The sequence below is a fragment of the Melozone crissalis genome, unplaced genomic scaffold (assembly GCF_028551555.1).
Source record: "Melozone crissalis strain CALT ecotype California unplaced genomic scaffold, PUWL_Pcris_2 ptg000006l_1, whole genome shotgun sequence".
Taxonomy (NCBI): domain Eukaryota; kingdom Metazoa; phylum Chordata; class Aves; order Passeriformes; family Passerellidae; genus Melozone; species Melozone crissalis.
The window spans coordinates 17,773,827-17,794,139 of NW_026535784.1; the positions used below are offsets into that span (position 1 = coordinate 17,773,827).

The 20,313-nt window shown below is 39.7% G+C and overlaps 1 protein-coding gene across 5 annotated transcripts in view; it reads right to left on the minus strand.

Moving 5' to 3' along the window:
* APBB2 (amyloid beta precursor protein binding family B member 2) overlaps positions 1-20,313 on the minus strand; it is a 160,410-nt gene that overhangs the window by 69,755 nt on the left and 70,342 nt on the right. For 4 of the 5 annotated variants that reach the window (XM_054294630.1, XM_054294618.1, XM_054294623.1 and 1 more), the window contains exons 1-2: positions 19,040-19,112; positions 14,334-15,134 (exon numbers count right to left, since the gene is read on the minus strand). In XM_054294630.1, coding sequence (XP_054150605.1) covers positions 14,334-15,134; positions 19,040-19,058 — 820 coding nt within the window. In that variant the 5' untranslated portion in view covers positions 19,059-19,112. Of the gene's footprint in view, positions 1-14,333; positions 15,135-19,039; positions 19,113-20,313 lie in introns of those variants that run through there. The other variant, XM_054294609.1, reaches the window with a different exon arrangement.

A 20,313-nucleotide genomic window follows, 5' to 3' on the forward strand; every position in this document is an offset into this window, starting at 1 on the left:
TCCATCCAGGATTAGAAATATCAGTATTTTCATTCTTATATCTACTTCACAGGACTCCAGCACTAAAATTCTGTTTTTTCCACTGAGTGGATTCATATATGTAATTGAAGCTAGACTTAAAAATCTGCATTCAAGGAGATACAAATGGTATCTCCGACAAACGCACTAGCAAGAATTAGAAGAAAATTCAGAAAAAAACCCCTGTGGCCTAAATCACCCTAGGAAGTCTATGTTAGCAAACAGTAGCCAGGAACAAACCCAACACACAACTAGAGTCCTATGCCAGACAGCATTTGAAAGAGAAAAATGAATAGATTAATTTTAAAATTCCACAGAACCACAACACAATTTCACTTGCAATTAGTCCCGCCTTCCATTTAAAGCCCACTAGCAAAATGGATGCTTTGAAAACAAGGATAAAGTTCCCTTAAAGATGCATATGCCCAGAGCACAACTTGAGAAGTTCTTTTTATTGTGAACCCTGAGACAGAATACCCCTAAACACAAACACCTGCTTGGTAAGAACAAAAATATGCCAAAGCACAGGAAAACAACAGACAAAATCTCCAGTGCATGATAAACTGAGCTCTATAAGCACTGTGGAGAAAACCTTCTGGTGTTACAAAAATCTCAAGTTTGTTATCAGATATGTGCATGTGACTGGCTAATTAAAAGCAAGTGAAGCTGCCCAATGGCACAGACATACAATTCAACCTGTATGTGATTGTCACCACATGTTTCACAAACAGTAAAACAAGAGATGCACAAGCGACAGAACGATCCTTTTCCCCAGGTGAAAACAGTAGCTAATCTTTGGTGGAAACCTTTTAATTTGTGGATGTGCCAGAGGACTGCAGGTGGTTTTGGAAAGCTGGAAAACCAGTTATGTAGGATGAGAAGAGTACCCTTTCTAGATTTCTATTCACCTTTGTTGCTGAGCAAAAACAAAAGAATGCAGATAGATCCTACAGGATTAAGATACACACAGCTTCAAGAGCTGTTTTTCAGTGCACAACCTTCACCTTCTCATTTTCTTCAATGGACAAAGACACCCACCTCCTCTTTTTTATCAATTTCTTACAAGTTCCTTTAATGTTACTCTTCTGCTACTTCAAACCCGCATATACAACAGATAATTAATTATCTTTTGTCATTCTGGAAGGATCAAGGTCACAAAGTTTTTTGAAGGCAGCATTTTAGTACTCATTGGCAGTTGAAAAAATTACACTTTAGGAACCAAGATCAAGATAAAAGTCTTCATGTATACAGTTTTGATGTAGGATTGAACTATCACAGGACTAGTGCATGCACTTCATGTGGCCTACTATAAAAATGGATGCAGCAGAATTAGAAAAGACAGACAGATAAAAATCTCTCTGCAGGAAGAGACACTGAGTAAAGTAGGGCTCTCCAGCTTGGAGAATAAATGACAGGGAGGAGGGGAGGATGTCAGAAAAATCTGTAAAATCATGAATGGTGGGAAGGAGGCAAGGATGGAAAGGAAATCAGCATTCACTGTTATTTACTGCTTCCTAAAACAGAAAAGCAAGAGGCATCTAATGAAATTATTGGAGGGCAATTTTATAATAAAAGGAAATACTTTTTCATATGACACATAATTTGATTATGGAGCCCACGGTCACAGGATGTTGTGGATGCCAGAAATACAAATGAGAAAAAAATGATTAAACAAATTCATGTTAGAAGTCTATCAAGGGCAATTCAAGAAGACAACATGAATGACATACCAAGTCTAAAAGTCCTGAAACTATCAATTACTGCAAGTGAAAAAGATATAATAGGGGGAGGACCACTTTATGCTAGCCATGTTGTTGTTTCAGTGAAGCCATAAGTTTCTGCCACTGACCCCTGTCAGAGAAGCAACTCATAAAGAACTCCACGATCCTAAGCTCTGCTATATAGGGTCATTTGGTTATGTACAACATGGAACTATAACCACTGTAACTCTTGTAAAAGCCCTGCCTTTCATCTACTGTATCACATATATATTTATATGTAATATATTTACTATATTTACATTGGAAATAGTGGAACTAACAACATTATTGAAGGACTTTTATCAAAGTTACCACAGCAGTTATACTGGACCAGATTAAAAAGCCTCATCTGATGTGACAATTCTCAAACCATTATATCCAAGCTTCTTCTAAGGGATTTATATATAAATATAGATTTATATTCCTAGAAGGAAAATACACAATAAATTTATTTTCATAAATACAAAGGTACTTTCCTACCCTGAGATACAGAATAATCTCATATGACAATAGAAATGCAGGAGTTATGGGACTGAATATTAATATCTTTCCACACTTGTCCCCTTCCAATTTATACTAACATGCATCCAAAAGGAAGATTTTACTACTTTTATAGCAAATTATGCATCACCATTTAACAAATACAAATTTACTTAGAGGCAAATAGAACAGTTGATCTTAAATATCTGTATGAATAAGGAAAGGGGAACATAGCTGAACTACTGAGGAGCAGTTAAGCAACAGCAGATCTGTCTGGTGATTAGTGCAGAGACATTGCTGGGGAGAGGTAGTTAGCATTGCTTACACATGACAATTACTACAGCTCAAAAAAGCTCTTCTGTCAGTCAGGGTTTGCAGTCTCGCTGTCCTGATATTATTTGCATTCCAAAAAATTTCAGAAGTAGAAAGGAGAGATGACAGCGACAAACTGTAAGCAAGATGCTAGCCAGAAATTCAGTTTATGCACCAATAACAAATTCTCACTGAATCCTGCCACCTGAAAATACAATCAGCTCAGATAAAACTGTGGCCAGGCAAACACACAATCCTGATATAGCATCTGTAAAACAATAAACCAAAAGTCAAAATAACCCAATCTGGTAGCCTTTACACTGACCCTTTTGCAGTAATGTTACCAGAAGGAAAAACCAGTTTTCTCTCTCTTTTAAACTTTGATCACCACCTTACCCCTCAGCAAGTCATAAAAACACATCCCACCAAAAGAGCTTTAGTGTTTTAGCAGATGAGGTAGTTGATTTGCTCATTACTGCAGAGTTCAAGTTGTAAGGTTCCTTTCAAAAAGTTTACTTTTAAAACATTGAAAAAATGAAATACTACTCTTGTGAACTCACATTTATTTTCAGCATTTTTGAATAAATTTTTATGACTTTGTGTCTTGTGATATCTGTAACTTTTAAACTCCCTAACTCTTGGAATCAATGGGAAAATTGCAACTTGTCCACTTAAAAAAAAACCCAAATCAACAAATATTCACAAAACCCCTCATTACAACCCACAGAATCACCCAAGTTTCCAAAAAAGGTAAAAGCTGAAAAAACAAAATTAAAATAAGAGCATAACCCTAAAAATATAAACAATGACCTGAAATTTATTCTTGCTTTTGAATACACATTGTTTTTAAACCCCCATTTGGGGACAAGGTGTATTAGTTCCAAGAAGAATTTGTTTTCAATTGGTTTACTGGCATAGAGTGAAGAAGTTATTCATCTTTACTTTAGTCTTTATAAATGCATCACATTTATAAGTATTCCTGTGCAATGAATATGAGAATGCAAAATTAAATGTATTACTAATAAAGGAGCAACATGTGAAAACTCTCTCCCCTCCCTTCTACTTCCAAGGCTGGATCTGTCCATTTGCCCTGTCTGCAGATGGGGTGCTTTGCAGAGGAAAACAAAAGAGGTCTCTATGCAAATACTAGGTTTATTCCTCCACCCACAATAAAGCTTCAGCTGTACACTTGAATACTTAAAATACAACCAGTAATTATTATTACAATATTTTTAAGTGTGGTCTGCAGGGAGTGCAACTTTTAAATCAGTACATTTTGCCTGTGTTTTTGTTTAAATACGGTCCGACAGTTTTGCACTGATGTCAAAAAAATTTGGAAATAGTGAACCTCAAACATTGGTTGAACACATAGATAAAACCTCCACTTACTTCTGGCAGAGAGAAAATCCACCCTTATGCATCATTCCTGGAAAACCAACCGAGCAGAGTCACTACTCAGTTGGTTTTATCTTGGAACAGCTGAAGCTTGTCCCAGGTTAACAACAGGCTCCCTCAAGCCAGAGAGACCTGTCCACAAAAAAGGTGATTTCCTCTAGGAAATGTTGAGAACACTGGACCATGCCCCACTGTTTTCTGGACCAGCTTTTTGATACTTAAAGTGGATGTGACCAGAAGCCACTGGGAGGAACAGAGAATGAGGAAACTTCCACTGTCACCCTGTTCCTGAGGCAGCTTCCTTAAGCTGCATTTTCCCTGTGAAGTAATTGTAGGATTAAAAAAATCTTAGGCAATAGGAGCTTGGTATATTCAAAGTACCAGAATCTGGAGTATAGTTCTGAAAAAGAGAATTCACCTGTGACATGAAATCAAGAGAACTATAGAAAACAAATCTTCTGTTAATGATCATCCATTAATTTTGACGTTGCATAAAAGTCTTATTTTCTGTACTAAACCTGAATACACATAGGCAATATAATTTTACAAAGCCTAACACACCCATTTTAGCAGGAGAAAACCAATCCTGTAAGAAAGATGAAATAAACTTCCTCTTCCATGCCAGTGGAAGCTTAGCCCTGAAATCCCTGTTGTTCTGACATCATTTTCCTACTTTTCAGATATCTTTGTTACAAAAAGCATTGGTTATGTTTCAGCACAATTAACCAAAGGAAATTAAACAATCAGTAGACTACAAAGTTTCTTAGTTGATCCACTGACAGCTTCCATGGGCAAAAAAAGGGAAATGTATTGTTTTGCTTTAGTTAAGTACAAAAGAAAAATAAGGTAATTTTACACCAAATGTTATCTTGAAATTCTGCTAGAAATGGAGTGTGACAAACAATGCTAGCTTACCCACAAAAAAAAAAAAAAGTGAACTAAATTACAAATAATTTTACAAAAGCCAAACCAAACTATTTCTTATTATTAGTTTGTTTCTGTAAGGAGCAAATACAATTGTGCTGTTTAATTACAGTTCCCCTGTAATGAAGAGAAAAAGTTGTGTAAAGGTTTTGTGTGAGTCAGCTTTCTAATAAGACATCCTTTTTCTACCTCAACAAATTGATTTATTTAGAACTGTCAAGAAGGACCAAAAAAAAAAAAAATATCCAAGATATTACTCAACATTCTTTGACAGCTCCCAGTTCAATACTAGCTATAAACTGTCTCATCTTTCTAACTCCCAAACCCACATTCAGTATTGCAAAAGTTCCTTTACCTTGAACTTTAGGGAATGACTAGGGATACCACTATTACACTGTTTAGAGAGTTCTTTTTTTCTTCCCTTTGACTACAAGAAAAATACAGGGGAAGAATTTGTCACATGTAAAGGAGAAATCAGAAGTCTGGTTTTTAATGTATTTTAAATTTATGTAAAGATCTTCAAGCTCTATGGATCACAAGTATAAAACATCACTTGTCAATTCAATATTGAAATAATGAGCATTCAGGAAGATACTGCTGCAACCTAAACTGTCAAATACCAGCTGATCTACCACTGAGCAGAATTTTTAATAACAGATAAAATAACAGTATTCAGCATCCAGGCCTAAGTGACATTGTTCACCAGTGCTATGAAAAAGTAAAATAGAATTGTTACTTACAGTTACTAGATGTTCCTGTATAGTTCAACATGTACTGATCTGTTACCAGCATCCTTTAAGTTTGCTATATACATGTCCCAACAGCTTCATATTCTCCTTCTGTGTAGCATCTCCAACCCAAATATAAGAAAATACACTGCTGTGTTTAAACAGACACTCACTCAATTAGTTGAACGAGGAATGGTGCTTTGGATGGGAGGGAAGAGAAGCCACCCCCATTCAACTGCCACTAAATGTAACAGAGAAAACACCACATGTTGACCATATAAATGACTGCATTTTCTAACAAGCCAAGAAAAAATAAGAGAGAGGGATATACATGGATTTCAGCAGCGTGTGCATATACTCCATCCTCCACTGAATTCATTCCAGCTTGCAAGACATTGATGTATTTTCTGACTGACTCTGCTTAGGAGACAAGCTTTTGAAACAGTACTTTCAGCCACAAGCTTTTAGATGACAATCAAATCAAGATTTAATCAGTTCAACTTTGAACCAGAACAGCCCCTCATTCTGCAGATCAACCCCCGGAAATATATTTATGTTGATTTTTTTCTCTCCAGCTGCCTGTATAAACACGAAAAGTTTAAAAAAACGTAAAGCAAAGATCCTCTCTTCAAATACAAAATTCTTCTTAAGGTTGTAATCCTCTGACTTCCTGAAGGTGCATTGCAGGAATGGTAGAAATTGATTTAGTGAAAGGCTTCTATTAGTGAGAGCGCTGTTCTCATTGCAAAGTCCCTCCCCTTGCTATAATCAATAATTTAAGCAAAGCCAAGAATCATGTCAGACAAAATGACCAGGATAACTTGACTGTCTCTTTCTTACAGAGTACAAGTAAAATTAAATTAAGGTCTGAATGGGAATGTACCCTAATGTAAAAATTAATTTGGCCAATTTGAGCTGTGTCTTTGGCTTTCCTGTTGAGTAGGGGAGGAGGGATGGGGTCCTTTGTTCCTTACTAAAAACTCAGGTTCAGAGAAGTGCCCAAAATCCACTTCCAAGAAGTAAAAGCCATAACCTTTGATTTAGAGTATTTTATCGGTTACGTGCAAACAAAAAACGTGCTCTACAAAGTTAAAGCTCTGACTTGTGGATCATGACAGTGCTACTCCTCTCTCAGTGCCCTGCAATGTCTGAGTTAATAACTGATGCAGGGTTTAAAATTTAAATTGAGCTCTGCAGAATCTCAATTCAAAAGCAACTAAAAACATGAAAAATGCATTTAGTTACATTGTGTTATTGTTCAGGATTAAATAGTTTCATTAGGGAACAGTTTCATTGAAGAGCTCTGAGAATGATTTTCAAGCTAAAGCATTGAAGTACTCTTAATATGTAATAAATCAGTCAAATCAGTCCAGTGTATCAAATTATATACATATAAAATTATCAACATAATGAATAGCAGTTAAAAACAAATCCCTATAACACACCACCATATAAAAATGGATTAAAATGCCTCAGAGACATTATAGGCAGGAAGCAAAAATATATGTTTTATATTTGGAGTTGTCCTCTCCCTCTTTCCCCAGTGACTTCTCATCACCAAAGATCATGGACCAACCTACATTGCAAGCTGAAGGGCACTCACTGCTGGGGTTTACAAAACCAGATCCAGACACTGCAAGGAGCCCAGTTAATGTCATTATCTTGAGCTCTGTGGCATCCAGATATTGGACATTTAGGGCCTAATCCTGAGTACCCAGGGGCTCTCAGAATGAAGCAATCGAGTCTTAACAGCAAATACATGTGCTTTCATGGGCTTGCTTAAAAAGGCTTCATGTCCCTTCAGGCAGGGATCAGACATCCACTCTCGAGCGAGGACTGAGTTCAGAGCAAGGTCTCTGCAGCATGCCAGGCCACATCACACAACACCTCTTCTGGCCCATGGAGATGCTCAGTACTGCTCTGATCTACCCACCTTCTCCTGATGCAACAGCAACAAACCCAAGGCTGCCTGCAGCACCATCTATCCCATGTCTTGGTGGCACATGCTATAGGTTTCTGTTTATCCAGAAATTTCTATATGTGCAATACCATAACTTTGAACAGCACCATGGTGACTCAAGGGACCCAGAACCCCACTTCAGCCAATTCCATATTGCTAATTAAAGATGAATTCAACTTCAGTCAGCTAACTCTTGACTTATGTGAGAATTCAGCACACAAGGAACCAGTGCACTGAGAGATTGGGATATAAAGGAGCCACTAATTTGGGGAGATTTTAAGAAATACCTCCAGATGCAAACATATCAGGTCAGGAACTTGAGGAGGATTTAAGTCTGTGTTCCTGTACAGACACCTCCTTTCACAGGGGCTTGAACTAGGATCTGACTCTCTCTTGGCAGTACTTCAGTATTAAATAACTCAGAGCTCCCCATTTTTTGTGTTAAGCTTTCAAAACTTCTGTGAAATAACACCCCAGCACAGACAAAATCCCCAATACTAATTTCTGCTGTCAAACTTAGTCCATGTGATTTACTGTCATGGCCTTTGTGCTAGTCTTGCTTGCCTAACCTACTGTCTACAAATACCCCTGTGCTTGCTTACAGCTCTCCTGCAGTTGGTGCCAAATCCTTCTTTATCTCCACAGCTGCATATTATTCATTCTCCTTTTGCTTCCCCCTCCAATGCATCCCTCCTCCAGGTCACGTTCCCATCTTCCATCCTCTCCTCCCCACTTCACAACCCACACGTGCTCCATCAGCTTTCTCCCCTGGGAGCAGCGGGGAGAGCAGCTCAGCACTGCTGGGCTGACACTGGGACCACAGCAGGTGCTCACAGGAACAACCACAGGGGCCAGGCTTTGCATTTCTCCTCTGCAGAGTGCAAAGAGGCAGGAATATCTTCAGAACAGGGAACCTCCAAGGTGTGCTGGCCATCCCCAGCTTGTACACCTGGTTAATCACTGCTACCCCAGCAACTGCAAGGTCCTCAGAGAGCTCAAGGGCCACTGCAAAGACTGGAGACTCATTCTGCTGAGTGGCAGCCCATTCCTCTACCACACCTCCTGCAGCTGACATACAGGACCTTGGAAGATAACAAACAAGCATCCAAACAGGCTGCAAAGAGCTTCAAAGCACACAGACCCCACCTAGAAGAATATAACCTTGTTCTCAGCTTGCCTTAACAAATACAGGCCTACACATAAAGCCTCCTCCCAAAGGTAATACTGTTTCTTCCTTCCCTTCCCCAGAGATATCTGTACCCATTTCACAGCATCAATCAGGTGGATTGAAGTTTGGCCTGACTTGTATGCAGCATTCAGAAATGCTGAGGCAGAGGTTTACTGGATCGATTCTGGCCATAATTTCTTATTACTTGAACAGCTTTATGAACCGGAAAGTTTTTTTTTTTAAAGGAGAGGTGGTTAGTCTGGTATCAGCTTATTGTGGCTTTTTTGTGCAACTTCCTGCATTATCACCCCTCTGAAATCAGGATCCTGACTTTTCCTCATTACCTTTTTTTTTTTCTTCTGTGATTTGTTTTTCTCTTCCTCTGTGCTTGGTCCTGTGTCTGACAATCCTAGGCATAGAAGAGTTTTTCCAGCAAGATGCATTTAACCTCACAGAGGACATGCAGCATCCAGAACTACACACTTCTATCCCTAAACTACAGAAGCTTGGTAAGATTCCAAAAATAGTTTGTCAAGTTAAGTACCTGACATGATTAAGTTATTTACCACTTCTGAAACTTGAGTCTGCCCTACAGATGCTCAGAAGAGTTTTCCACTTGGCTACAGCACACAAAAAGCACGTCCTAATATCAACATCACACACTCATGTAAAGTGCATTGTGGAGTTAAGGGAAATGTGCAGTGCTCTGGGCATCTTGTGAACCACTCCGACAAGTAGCATGAGGCTGGCATTTACTTCTCTGTGTTGTCTTGGCACCACCTCTACTCCCCATTGCTACCTTTTGCTTTCCCATGCAGGTATTCCACATGTTCCAGGCACAGGCCCTGCAGGCATTTGTTTATCCCACAACTACACATTTTACTGAATAGAAAAATATTCATTTTTAACACTCACAAAATCATAGTACTGCACTTATACAAAGCAGGACTATGATATTTTCTGGATTAGGAATTATGTGCTTTACTAAGGTAGCATGGGAAGTGTCCTTGAAAAGACAAACACCAAACAAGAAATGAAATACCAAGGGCAAAACAACCCAGTTATGAGACTCCATCAAGTGGCCAGAAGTTCAGCTGGAGTAAGGTCAAAATCATTGAAGCTGTGCCAGTCAGGGCTGGGCTACATCTGACACTGCCTGTAGCCAAAGAACAGAGCTAGCCACAGCAATGCTTTAGTAATCAAAGCACAGCCACCACAAGGCTACTGTCTTCAAACTCAATATCCCCCAGCCCCAGGGCACCCAGGGAGAGAAGTCACACTAGGAGAGAGCTGTTTTTACAGAGAATATGACAAACCATCCCAGACCCTTTTGGAGCAATACAGCAGATACCAAACAGGGAGCTATTTTTAAAACAAAAACACAGTAAATTAACAAATATCATTTCTGCACTACAGGGCAGGTGTTTCAAACTCTACTCAGCTGGTTAACTCATCTGTGAGTGTTACCTAATGCTCATCCTGCTCAGCCTGTGATTGTTTCTCCAAATGCAAGTCCTAGCTCTTGCCTCTTCTCTGCTGCCTGTCTTGGACACCACCAGACATCTCAAGGGACACCAGGTGGGCAGCTGAACCAAGCTCACTCTAGGGAGGAAACTGAATGGCTCTGATGAACTGAAAAATCATTATCTTTTTGGCAAACAGTTAAGTATGAAACTGTAACTGTAACACAGTCTGGAAAACCTCTTCCGTAGTCCCAAATTTTGGTAATTGCAAACAGAGTTTGGAAGAGGATATTAATCACTGCTTATAATGCATTTATCCTCCCATTCCTGAATTTAAGCATGTTAATTCACTTTTACATACCCATTTTTGTTATCTATCTCAAATCAAAAAGCTGTTGATTATTCCTCTTAATTGTGGGATCTGGGTGCTGATTGCCACTCTTAATTGTGGAATTTCAAGTCAGAGCATTCAAACATCCAAGAGAAGGATTTAGGTAGCTACACTGAGAATCACAAAATAAAACCAACCTGACTGCCTAAACACAGCAAGCAGCCTCCCTGTGCAACTGATAGTGGCAATGTGTACTTGAGAGGATCATCTTTCAAGTTCAATTTATTATCAAGTTCAATTTATTTTACAGCCTTCTACCAGTAGACCCTGAAACTGTGAACAGTGTATAACCATGGCTGCCCTTGAAGTTTTATTTCTTTTAAACTGACCCTAAAATCTTCTTATAGAGATGGCTAAATAAGAGACAAACATGCAGCTAGTAACTTCATATGCAGAATGTGAGGAATACCTACACACACACACTGGGGATATAGAGCAACAGTCACCTTTCTTATTTCATAAGCAGTCAGCAAACAGTCAAGCCTGAGACTATAAAACATGCACTATTCTTGAGACATGGTTATCAGTAACATGCAGGATTAAAAAATATAACAGCCCAATATTAAAAAGTTGCCAGTCTTTAGGAGATGCACAGCAGGTGTGAAGCAGAGACTCTTATTCCCAAAAATCTGAAAATTGTATAGGTGGTTCTCTGTCTAGTTTTATAGGACTTGCATTAATCCACAATGTAACTGAATGTATTTTTAGTACATAAATCCTTTTCCCCACTCAGGAACACAGAAAACATGTTCTGAGCAAGTAACAGACCTATTGTCTGAATCAGATAGGTACTGCAAAGGAAGAGTCGTGCTTTTTAGGGGACATAATTTAATTTTAATTTGGTCAAAGATGACAGTTAAAATCAGAGGCAGAACTGGCCACTGCTATAAGTCTTTCTGACAAGCTCATGATTTCCTGTAATTTTTATTGTATTAGGAGAGCTATTCTCCCCAGCACCAGGCTCTCTGCAAGAGCAGCACTCCTGATCCCCAAGGGCTGCTCTCCCAGTGGCCCTTCCTGCATGGGATGGAACTGGTTTATCAGGAACCAGCTGTTAGACTGCCCTCTGCTCAGACCAGCAGCAGACAGGCACTGGTACATTGCAGTTGCACACAGCAGCAGCACTCCTGAAAAAGGGCACTTGTGGTTTTAATACCCCTTTGATTTCAGCTAGGGAGAGATGAGGCACCAAAGGCTGAGAGACCAGGGAGCCAGAGCAGGCTGCTGCCCTGCACATCCTCACACAACCGCAAAGAGGGCAAGAGGGGCAGCTGGCATAGAGCAAGAAATATCTGTGGGTCTCTAGCACCATGTGTCCCACATCTCAGGGACTTTCCTAATTATGGGGCAATTCCTGGCTCTAGAAGGAGGGGAGTTTATTTAAATTAAAACAGAAAGCAAAAGCAAATTCCAATTTTCTTGTTGGTTTAGAGACAAAAAGAACTCTTTTTATTTCCTGAAGAATCTCCATTTCTAATTCATTAGAGATTATTACACAGAGCACTGCACTTTACTATGGCATAATAACTTTCCACTGAAATTGTTTTTCAGGTGATACAAAGATTAAGAAATGTGCCTGCCTCCTAGGGAGCTTCTTAACAAAAAACAAACAAACAAAAAAAAAAGCAAGCCACAAAGAGAAAACATCACCTTCATTCTCTCCTAGGTTTGAGCTCTGCGGCATGTGCTCTGCTGCTGCTTGCACTACATACATTCAAACAATTAATACATACAAATTTTATCCAGGTGAAAACTGATAAATACACAGAGGGGGAGAGAAGGAATAGGTAGATGGTATAATAACACAAGATGTATTTCCTTTAAAAGCCAGACTAAGGAAAATTTCTTGAGAGAGGAAGAGGAAGCACTCCCTATGATGTGAACCCAGTTCTGGTCCATTTGCAGTATTAAAAGCACCTGGAGCTGGTGTGTGGTTATTCATAAGCCTCTGCAAATGACAGAGGATTCAGCTGGAGAGACACAGCAGCTCCTAGGGGAGCTGCAGTGCCTGAGGCCAAGGGAGACAGGTCTCCTTGTCTGGGGGACTGCCTGCAGTGCTGGGTGTCAATCAGCTCTGGTGGAGAGTCACTGCCTGTCTCTAGGAAGGCTGCCTGAAAACCCATTAGGGCTTGGCATGTGCTAAGATCTCAATGACATCCCACTGCTTTGCTGACTATAGGTTTTTTCTGCTTCTAAAATCCCCACAGACTTTTTTTTTTTTTTTTTTAAGTACTAAATCACAGAAAGAAGGTTAGATAGCTGAAAGCACTAATAAAATTATCTCAAAGTTGAGGTCTATGTAGATGCACATACAGCTAATTTCCCTGGACAAGGAAGAAGAGTTTCCTCCAGACACATTCCTTATACTGCACTGTACTTGTGGTGTTCAGTGCCCATTATTCATGGATTCTATCACATCTGTTTAGCAACATTAACATTTGTTTAAATAAATCAGGTTTTTTGTATCTTTAAATTGAGTTGTATTTATTTTTTACCTCATTACTCAGAGAGAAGGTAAAGGCTCCTGAAAACACCTTTTTGTTAGACCACATGTAGAAGTATCCTGCCCTGAGGAGACTTTAGGAGGATTTTATCTAAACAATTATGCATTCTGAGTGCAATCAATTAAGAATAAAGGTTTCAGGGTTTTTGAATTACACAACTCCAAAAGAAAACACATGAAAACAAAACAACAAAAATACTTCATAAAACAACATTCAGATTTCTAGGATTTAAACAATGAAATATTGTTAAGAGTGGGAAGAGCAAGACAAAACAATTCTGAAGCCCTAAAAGAAGCATATTGTTATTTCCAAGAGTGTCTTCTCAAGAAAGCCATATTTCTATCATATTTCTGCATAAACTGAAATGCTAAACACAATCTCTGCACTGAACATTATTAATTCCCCAGGTATCTGCTGGACTACATTCTTTTATGGATAAACTGCTCTCAATACTGAAGGATTTTTTCAATTCCCACAAGTCATATGACTAAAACTCTACTGCATATTTTTCCCCTAGATAAATGTCTTTCTTTCTTTCTTTGGGCCCTAACACTTACTATTGGAGCATAAATGCAAGGCTTGGGGAGCACTGAGCCGTGAAGACCCCACATGATGCTCTCCTCCTACCCCAGATGCAGTGGCAGTGAAGAGCCCTGTCCATGCCCAACAGCACAGCCCTCCAGGACAGACACAGCAGGGCTCACTGCACAGCTCCTCAGCTGGGAGGGTTTCTCTTTACCCATGTTGACACAGAGAGGGAACATCATCAAATGACTGGGATGTAGTGGGCACACTTACAAAGCTGTGCATTACAAAAGTAAAAATCTTCACTGAACCTAGAAATCATCATTCAGAAAAGCTTTTTTGTTGAGTGTAGGTAGCTATCAGTAGTTCAGCATCTCCTGATAACCATGTTCTTCTCACAACATGCACCCACTGATTATTGAAGAGCAATTATTTATAAAGCAGCAAGAGGTGCAGTCAGCATATTTCTAGGACCCTGTATAGGCCATCTGCTGGTGCCTTTCTTAAAGCTGCCACAACCAACCAGGAACCTTCCAAGCATTCCCTAGCAGACAAGCAGCTGTGTGCAAGGCCAGTGCTTGCATTTTGATACAATCCAGTTCCCCAGTGAAACTGCTAAACCACCTCTGTCCTTCCTGGCACCAGCTGAGGAAAGCTAAGCAATCCCTTTCTAAAACAAGGCTGTGAGGAGCCTTGGCTTCGTACCTGTTTCATCGGGCGAGCTCGGTGAGGCGCTGTCCTGGGACAGGGTAGTCCAGCTGGAGTCCTCATCACTTGGGGCCAGGTTTTGAATCCTGTGGAGGGCACAGTCTGTTTTGGCCCCCGTTTTTGGGTGATCCTTCTTTGTCTCAGGGCTTGATGACACTGTGGCAACCTGGCCATCCTCTGGGCTCGGCATCTTGTTCTGTTTCCGGGGCAGGACTTCCCCATTGACAATAACGGTAGAAGCCTGGCTGTTGCTTTGTGCAGACTTATCTTCCATGCCAACAAAACCCTGCTCTAGATCTCGAGCTGATGTCTCTAGATCTGCATAGTAATTCAGGAAGCTCTTGGTCCTTCTTGGCTGCGAGGGTAATATTTCACAGCCAGAGGAATCCTGTGGGATCGGCTCATTGCCTTCAAACTTCTCAGAAGTTACATTTACGCCTGCAGTGGTACCGAGGTTTTTGTTGGGATCCTGCTGTCCCTGCTCGGCAGCTTTCCTGAGCTGGTTTTCTCCGTTCTTCACCAGCTTTATATTGGCAGAGCCGTTCCCCAGCAGGGGCTGGACTGCTGGGTCAGAAAGCCCCATGGCTGTCTGAATGTTAGTCAGAGCGTACTTTTTCCTGCATTTGGGAGGGGTGCTGTTCTTGCTCTCCGAGTGCCTGATCTCTGCGTTGAGGAGCTCGTTGTGGGAGGAGCGCAGGTTCAGGGTGTTGGGCGGCGTGGCGGGGCCGTTGCGGTTCACGGCGTCCGTGGTGCTGCCGCTCGCCATGAACACCGCCAGGGCATCCACGCCGGAATCGACTGCAAAGCAAAGGGAACACCCATGAGACACATGCACTGCATACACTCTGTGCCAGGGCTTCTGGTAAGGGCATGTAGCACTTTAGGTAATGGTTTTACAGGAGGAAAATTACCACAACCTATGTGGGTAAGAGAAGAGACAAAAGCTTCTTATTCAATAAGGAAGAAGAGAGTCAGAAAAAAATACAGAGAAATTATCAGGACCACGAAGATGAGAAAAAGCAGAAAGCTTGGCTCCATACAAGAAAATTTTAGGGTTTTCATTTCTGAATCTGTTGCAGGCAGGCTGTGGGACAGCAGGGGTGCCCTTTGCAAATGCCTGGGACTCTCACTATCATACCATAAATCTTTCAGTATTTCACCTCTGTCTTGGATGGAGAGAGAAATAAGTCCTCAAGTGCTCATCACCAGGAAACAGAAATTTGAACTATTTGTAAGACTGCAGACAGATGCTGCTTCTTTTTCATCTTTATGTAGTGCGGTTACTGCTAAACCTGACTGGTTGGTCAGCTGTTGACTCTTAATACTTGCATTTCCTCTGTCTTTCTTTCTTTCCCCTCCCTCCTCTGCCACCTTCCTTTTTCATTTTTTTTTTAGGGAAGGGAAGGAGAGGGTCAGGGAAGACAAGTGGATGACCACAAAGGTGTATTCGATTTTCAGGGGCAGGGAAAAAAATCCCTTGACAAAATACCCTGCTGGAATTCAATCAACTTCAAACAAAAGGCTTGCTCCAGAGATGGTTTACTATTTCTATAGCTCACAAAGTTCAAGCTTAAGGATAAAACATACATCCTAACATACACTGTTTAATTCTTTTGCCTGCTTTTAAACAAGTTTCTGATTTTTCTTAGCCATTTGCACAGCTCATATTTTGAAAAAATATTAAGTTTATTGAGGGAACAGATTTTTAGATTATTAAAAATATTCGAAATATAGCTCTTTTTAAAAACTCATTTAAAAAACCCTGCAATTTGTTCCTGTACTGTCTATTTATGGCTTCCACTAATCTGCACAATACTCCATGAACACCTCAATTTACTGTAACAGTCACTGTTGTTTTACACCTGGCATCTAAATTAGAGGCCAATTAATAAATCACTCCCATCTGCCACAACATGAAACACCCTTTCTGTTGTTCCTAATTCTCAGTTATCACTGACTGCTTATATTGCACATAAAAAGGTATCAGGGGCTTATCCAGGAATGAAAAGCTGTAATTTGAGCTAGCCAATGACAGATCATTGCAACTGAGCTGTGCTGCATCTTTGTACATTTGATATATGACAGAACTGACTGCTGTACAGATTTACAAGAGATTAAATATATGGGTTTTAAAAGAAAATATAATACGTAAACAGAGTGAAAAGGAGCACTTCCCATTGATACCTAAATGCAGGCACAGTTGCCAGTGTTCCCTCCTCTTTGATGTGCTGTCAAAGCTGCTCCCTTGCAAACATGACTCTGGTCCATTTGAAACCAAGCAGATCAAGTAATAATACCCTTTGTTCCCTGAATCACCCATCCAGGTGTTGAAGAACAATTTCTAAAATTGTTAAAAACAGAATTTAAACTAAATTTTACAATTCTTCATATCTGCCAATTTCTCAAGCCCTGGTCAGTCAGTCTAAACCAACTGCAAATTCTTTAGAACATGGATCACCCCATGGACATGCTGTGAAAAAAATTAAGCCACAAGACACTTTAAAACTCAACTATTACAAAATTTAAAGGAACTTTATAAATTACTTCTCAGATAAACGTGTCATATACATACACAGAGCTTCCTGGACCTTGTTCAAAACCAATCAGGTCTAATGCAAGCAAGGTTGCATCTGATCAGATGTTACCAAAATGTTTTACATGAAACAGCTTCTACATATCAAATGGCTGCTTGGTACTCTCTTTCTGAATCACTCAAAATCTGTCAACTTGAAAGTCACATAAAAAAGTAAAGTAATAGGGCAGAATAATTTCCCCCCTACGTTGCCTGACCTTTAGAATTTGTGCAATTGCATGGTATCTAGGGATTTCACTAGATTACATTTTACTTCATGCTTCAGCAAATTAAAACAAGCATCTATGTTTTTCACCCATAAAGACAACTACTACAATATAGAACAAGACAGAAATTTTTGTCACTGAACAAATTTCTTAAAAAATAATCTTCCTGGATAAAGTTTAAGTATTTGCCTGCCAGCTTATCTTTAGCTGGTCCCCTGCTGTTATTGTTTCATTGCTCAGAAATATTGTTAAGAATAAGACCTTGGCAACATTGCAACACAATGTATTACATTTTACTAATCTGCTTGATAAAGGTTCTCCACTGATTTGATGAACATGGGCACATTGCTCAACGCCTGACCCAAGGAGCCTTTGTGGCTCACACAGTGTTTGTGACTTGGCTGTCAAGTTGGGCTGGTGTAGGACCATGAGCAGAAAAATGTCAAAACAAACCTTTCACTAGACACCATCTCCCCTCCTGACCCCACCTCAGGTGATTCATTGATCAAACCATCATGACCAAATGATCAGTGGACAGGCAGACAGCAGCACAAGGGGTGCCCAGAGTGAAGCCAGCTGCTCTCTCAGGGACCATGAGCCTGCTTGCTCGCTGTCACCCTGTGCTCCCAGCCACGCCCTGGGATGCACACGGCCAGCTTCCCTCTGCTCTTGGAAGCAGACAGATGTGAGAAAAAGGGAGAAAAAAAAGAGAAAAGAAGGCAGAAAGAAGAAATACAGATGGGCAGATCTTCCATTTCAAGGGTAGAAGTTGCTATGAGACTGGGACTAACTACAGCAGCAGAAAAACTGGAATGCAAGGAAATGTCTAAGAGCTCTGAAGAAAGATTGCATAGTAGAACAGTGTAAGGAAGAAGAGCAATAGCCCGTCCCTCCTCCTTTATACAGGACACAATGATGCTTGAAACACATCACTTTTCCCAGAGGAAGCACATGCCAGTTTTCTAATTAAAGACTTCAATAAAATGCAAGAATCCTAGATTCCTGCATCCAGAGCCGCCACAGACAGACTCCATCCCTCTCCCAGACAGCTCCTTGTGCTGCCTGGCTACCAGCAAGGACCATGCTACTGGCACAGGGCACCATATTTTAAATTTCTCTACCTTCTGCTGAAAAGCAAACAATGGACAACCAGACCAGGAATCACTGAGTTGATATATATGTCTCAGTATAAGTGGGAGAACACTACTAAGTTGTAATTGAGCAAAAGTAACGTATTACACTAAAAAATATTCTACTCTGGTGAAAAGCTAACAACAATTAGAATATTATCATTACTGGGAATAATAACATGGTTAAATTGTTGGTTCTTCAGGATAGCACTTAACTTGGTAGAAGATCTGTCATTGCAATTCATTAAGGGTTTCAACTTGCTTACTTTTTAAAACAACTTCCAGCCTCAATTGTAGACGTTTAACATTCTTACAGATCTAGATTAAAATACTTTTACCATTCTCACAGATATAGATTAAAATACTTTTACTACTATAATGTGTTTAACAAAGAGTAGTGCCAACTCTCTAAGGATCACAATAATACAAATAATGTTGTTACTTGAATGGCTTTTATCAATGTTTTTCAATCTTCTCATATAACTTTCAGAGCTAGAAGAGACAGACAGAAAATGTCATTGCAAACAAAGAATAGTGCATGACCAATTTGTTTTTGCCATCTAATGACTTTATTGCATCCTAGTGTCTATGGGAAGTTTTTAAAAAGCTCAATAGAGAGTTTCTTCAAAAAGGCACAGTTAAAAAAATGAAGTGCTTTCTCTTTATCATGTGTAAGTGCAAAATGAAAGTGAAATATGGACCTGGAAAGAAGAAGAAAAATAAGAGGAAGATTTCACATATTTGCATAGCAGAATCTTTTAAAGGGCATCTGACCTGGAAGTACTTCTGACATGGCTCGCGTGACGTCAGCAATGCATCAGGAAATAGATTATAATTTGAAATCTGAAAAGAGGGACCATTTAAGAATTAAAACCAAAGGAAAACACAAAAGAAAAATACCACATTTTAGAAGCTCCTGAGTGATGTTAAGCATTCTAAATAAAGCTCACAGCATAACAGTGAGGATTCTGAGTTTTTAATGATATTTGACAGTCAATAAAGTATGGGAGAGGCTAATCTGCAGCAACACGAACATGTAATTAAAAATAACTATTATATTTTTGTTAATATACAACTTTACTAGGGCACAAATTCAAAAATATTCTCCAGTTTTAGTCAACATACTGTAGCAAAAACCTAAATAATACAAGGTTTTCCCAATTACCCGATTACAGCTTACTCAGGAAACCACAGCAGTAAATTGGTAAAAGAAAACACAGCAGTAAGGCAGGTTCACAAGAAAATTTGCAGAATGAGATCTAGCATATGAAACTAAGAAGCACAGGGTTGATCTCACAGGGGGGAATCATAAAAAGAAAATCAGGCACTAAATTCCAGTATGGGACCCTTTCCTGGCCATCTTCTCATAAATAAACCATTTTGCCCGAAAGTCTGTGGTTTGGATATGAATGACAAACACAGTGAGAGACAAGGTACTTATGAAAATTTTTGCCACTGCATGTAGGAAACATAGGAAAAAAATAATACAAATCTTTCCAAAAAGCAGATTTCTCTTTGGCAAGGATATCTCTTGAGTACAAAATATTTAATGACAACTCCATGCCAGGGGCCTACAGCCACAGGTCTTATACACTTGGACTTTAGTTTAAGTCTCAGCAGCTGTAGAGAACACCTTCATTCTACAATGACTGCAGCCCAACACCAGCTAACTCCCTTCGCTTGAAAGGGTGAATTCCAATGTTAAAACATTAATTCTCAAACTATGACCAGCTAAATGGTAATAGTTAAACAGATGTCAGCCAAAAGCATCCTAATAAACTCCAGATTTACATTATTAGCTAAAATCAAAATTAAGACCAAAAGCTTTCTTAGTATCAAATATCATCTGATTCTTCTTATATAGATATCTACACAAGTTCCAGTCAACATCTAACACTTTCAGAATGGAAAAGGAAAGGAAATATTCAAATGAAGTGCTGCGATAGATCAGAGACCACAGCCAATGATTTTCTTCTTGCTGCTCCCTCTGGCAGCAACATTTTAGCTGGACTGAGCTTGGAAGCTGGAAAGAGAAAGCTCAGCAAAGC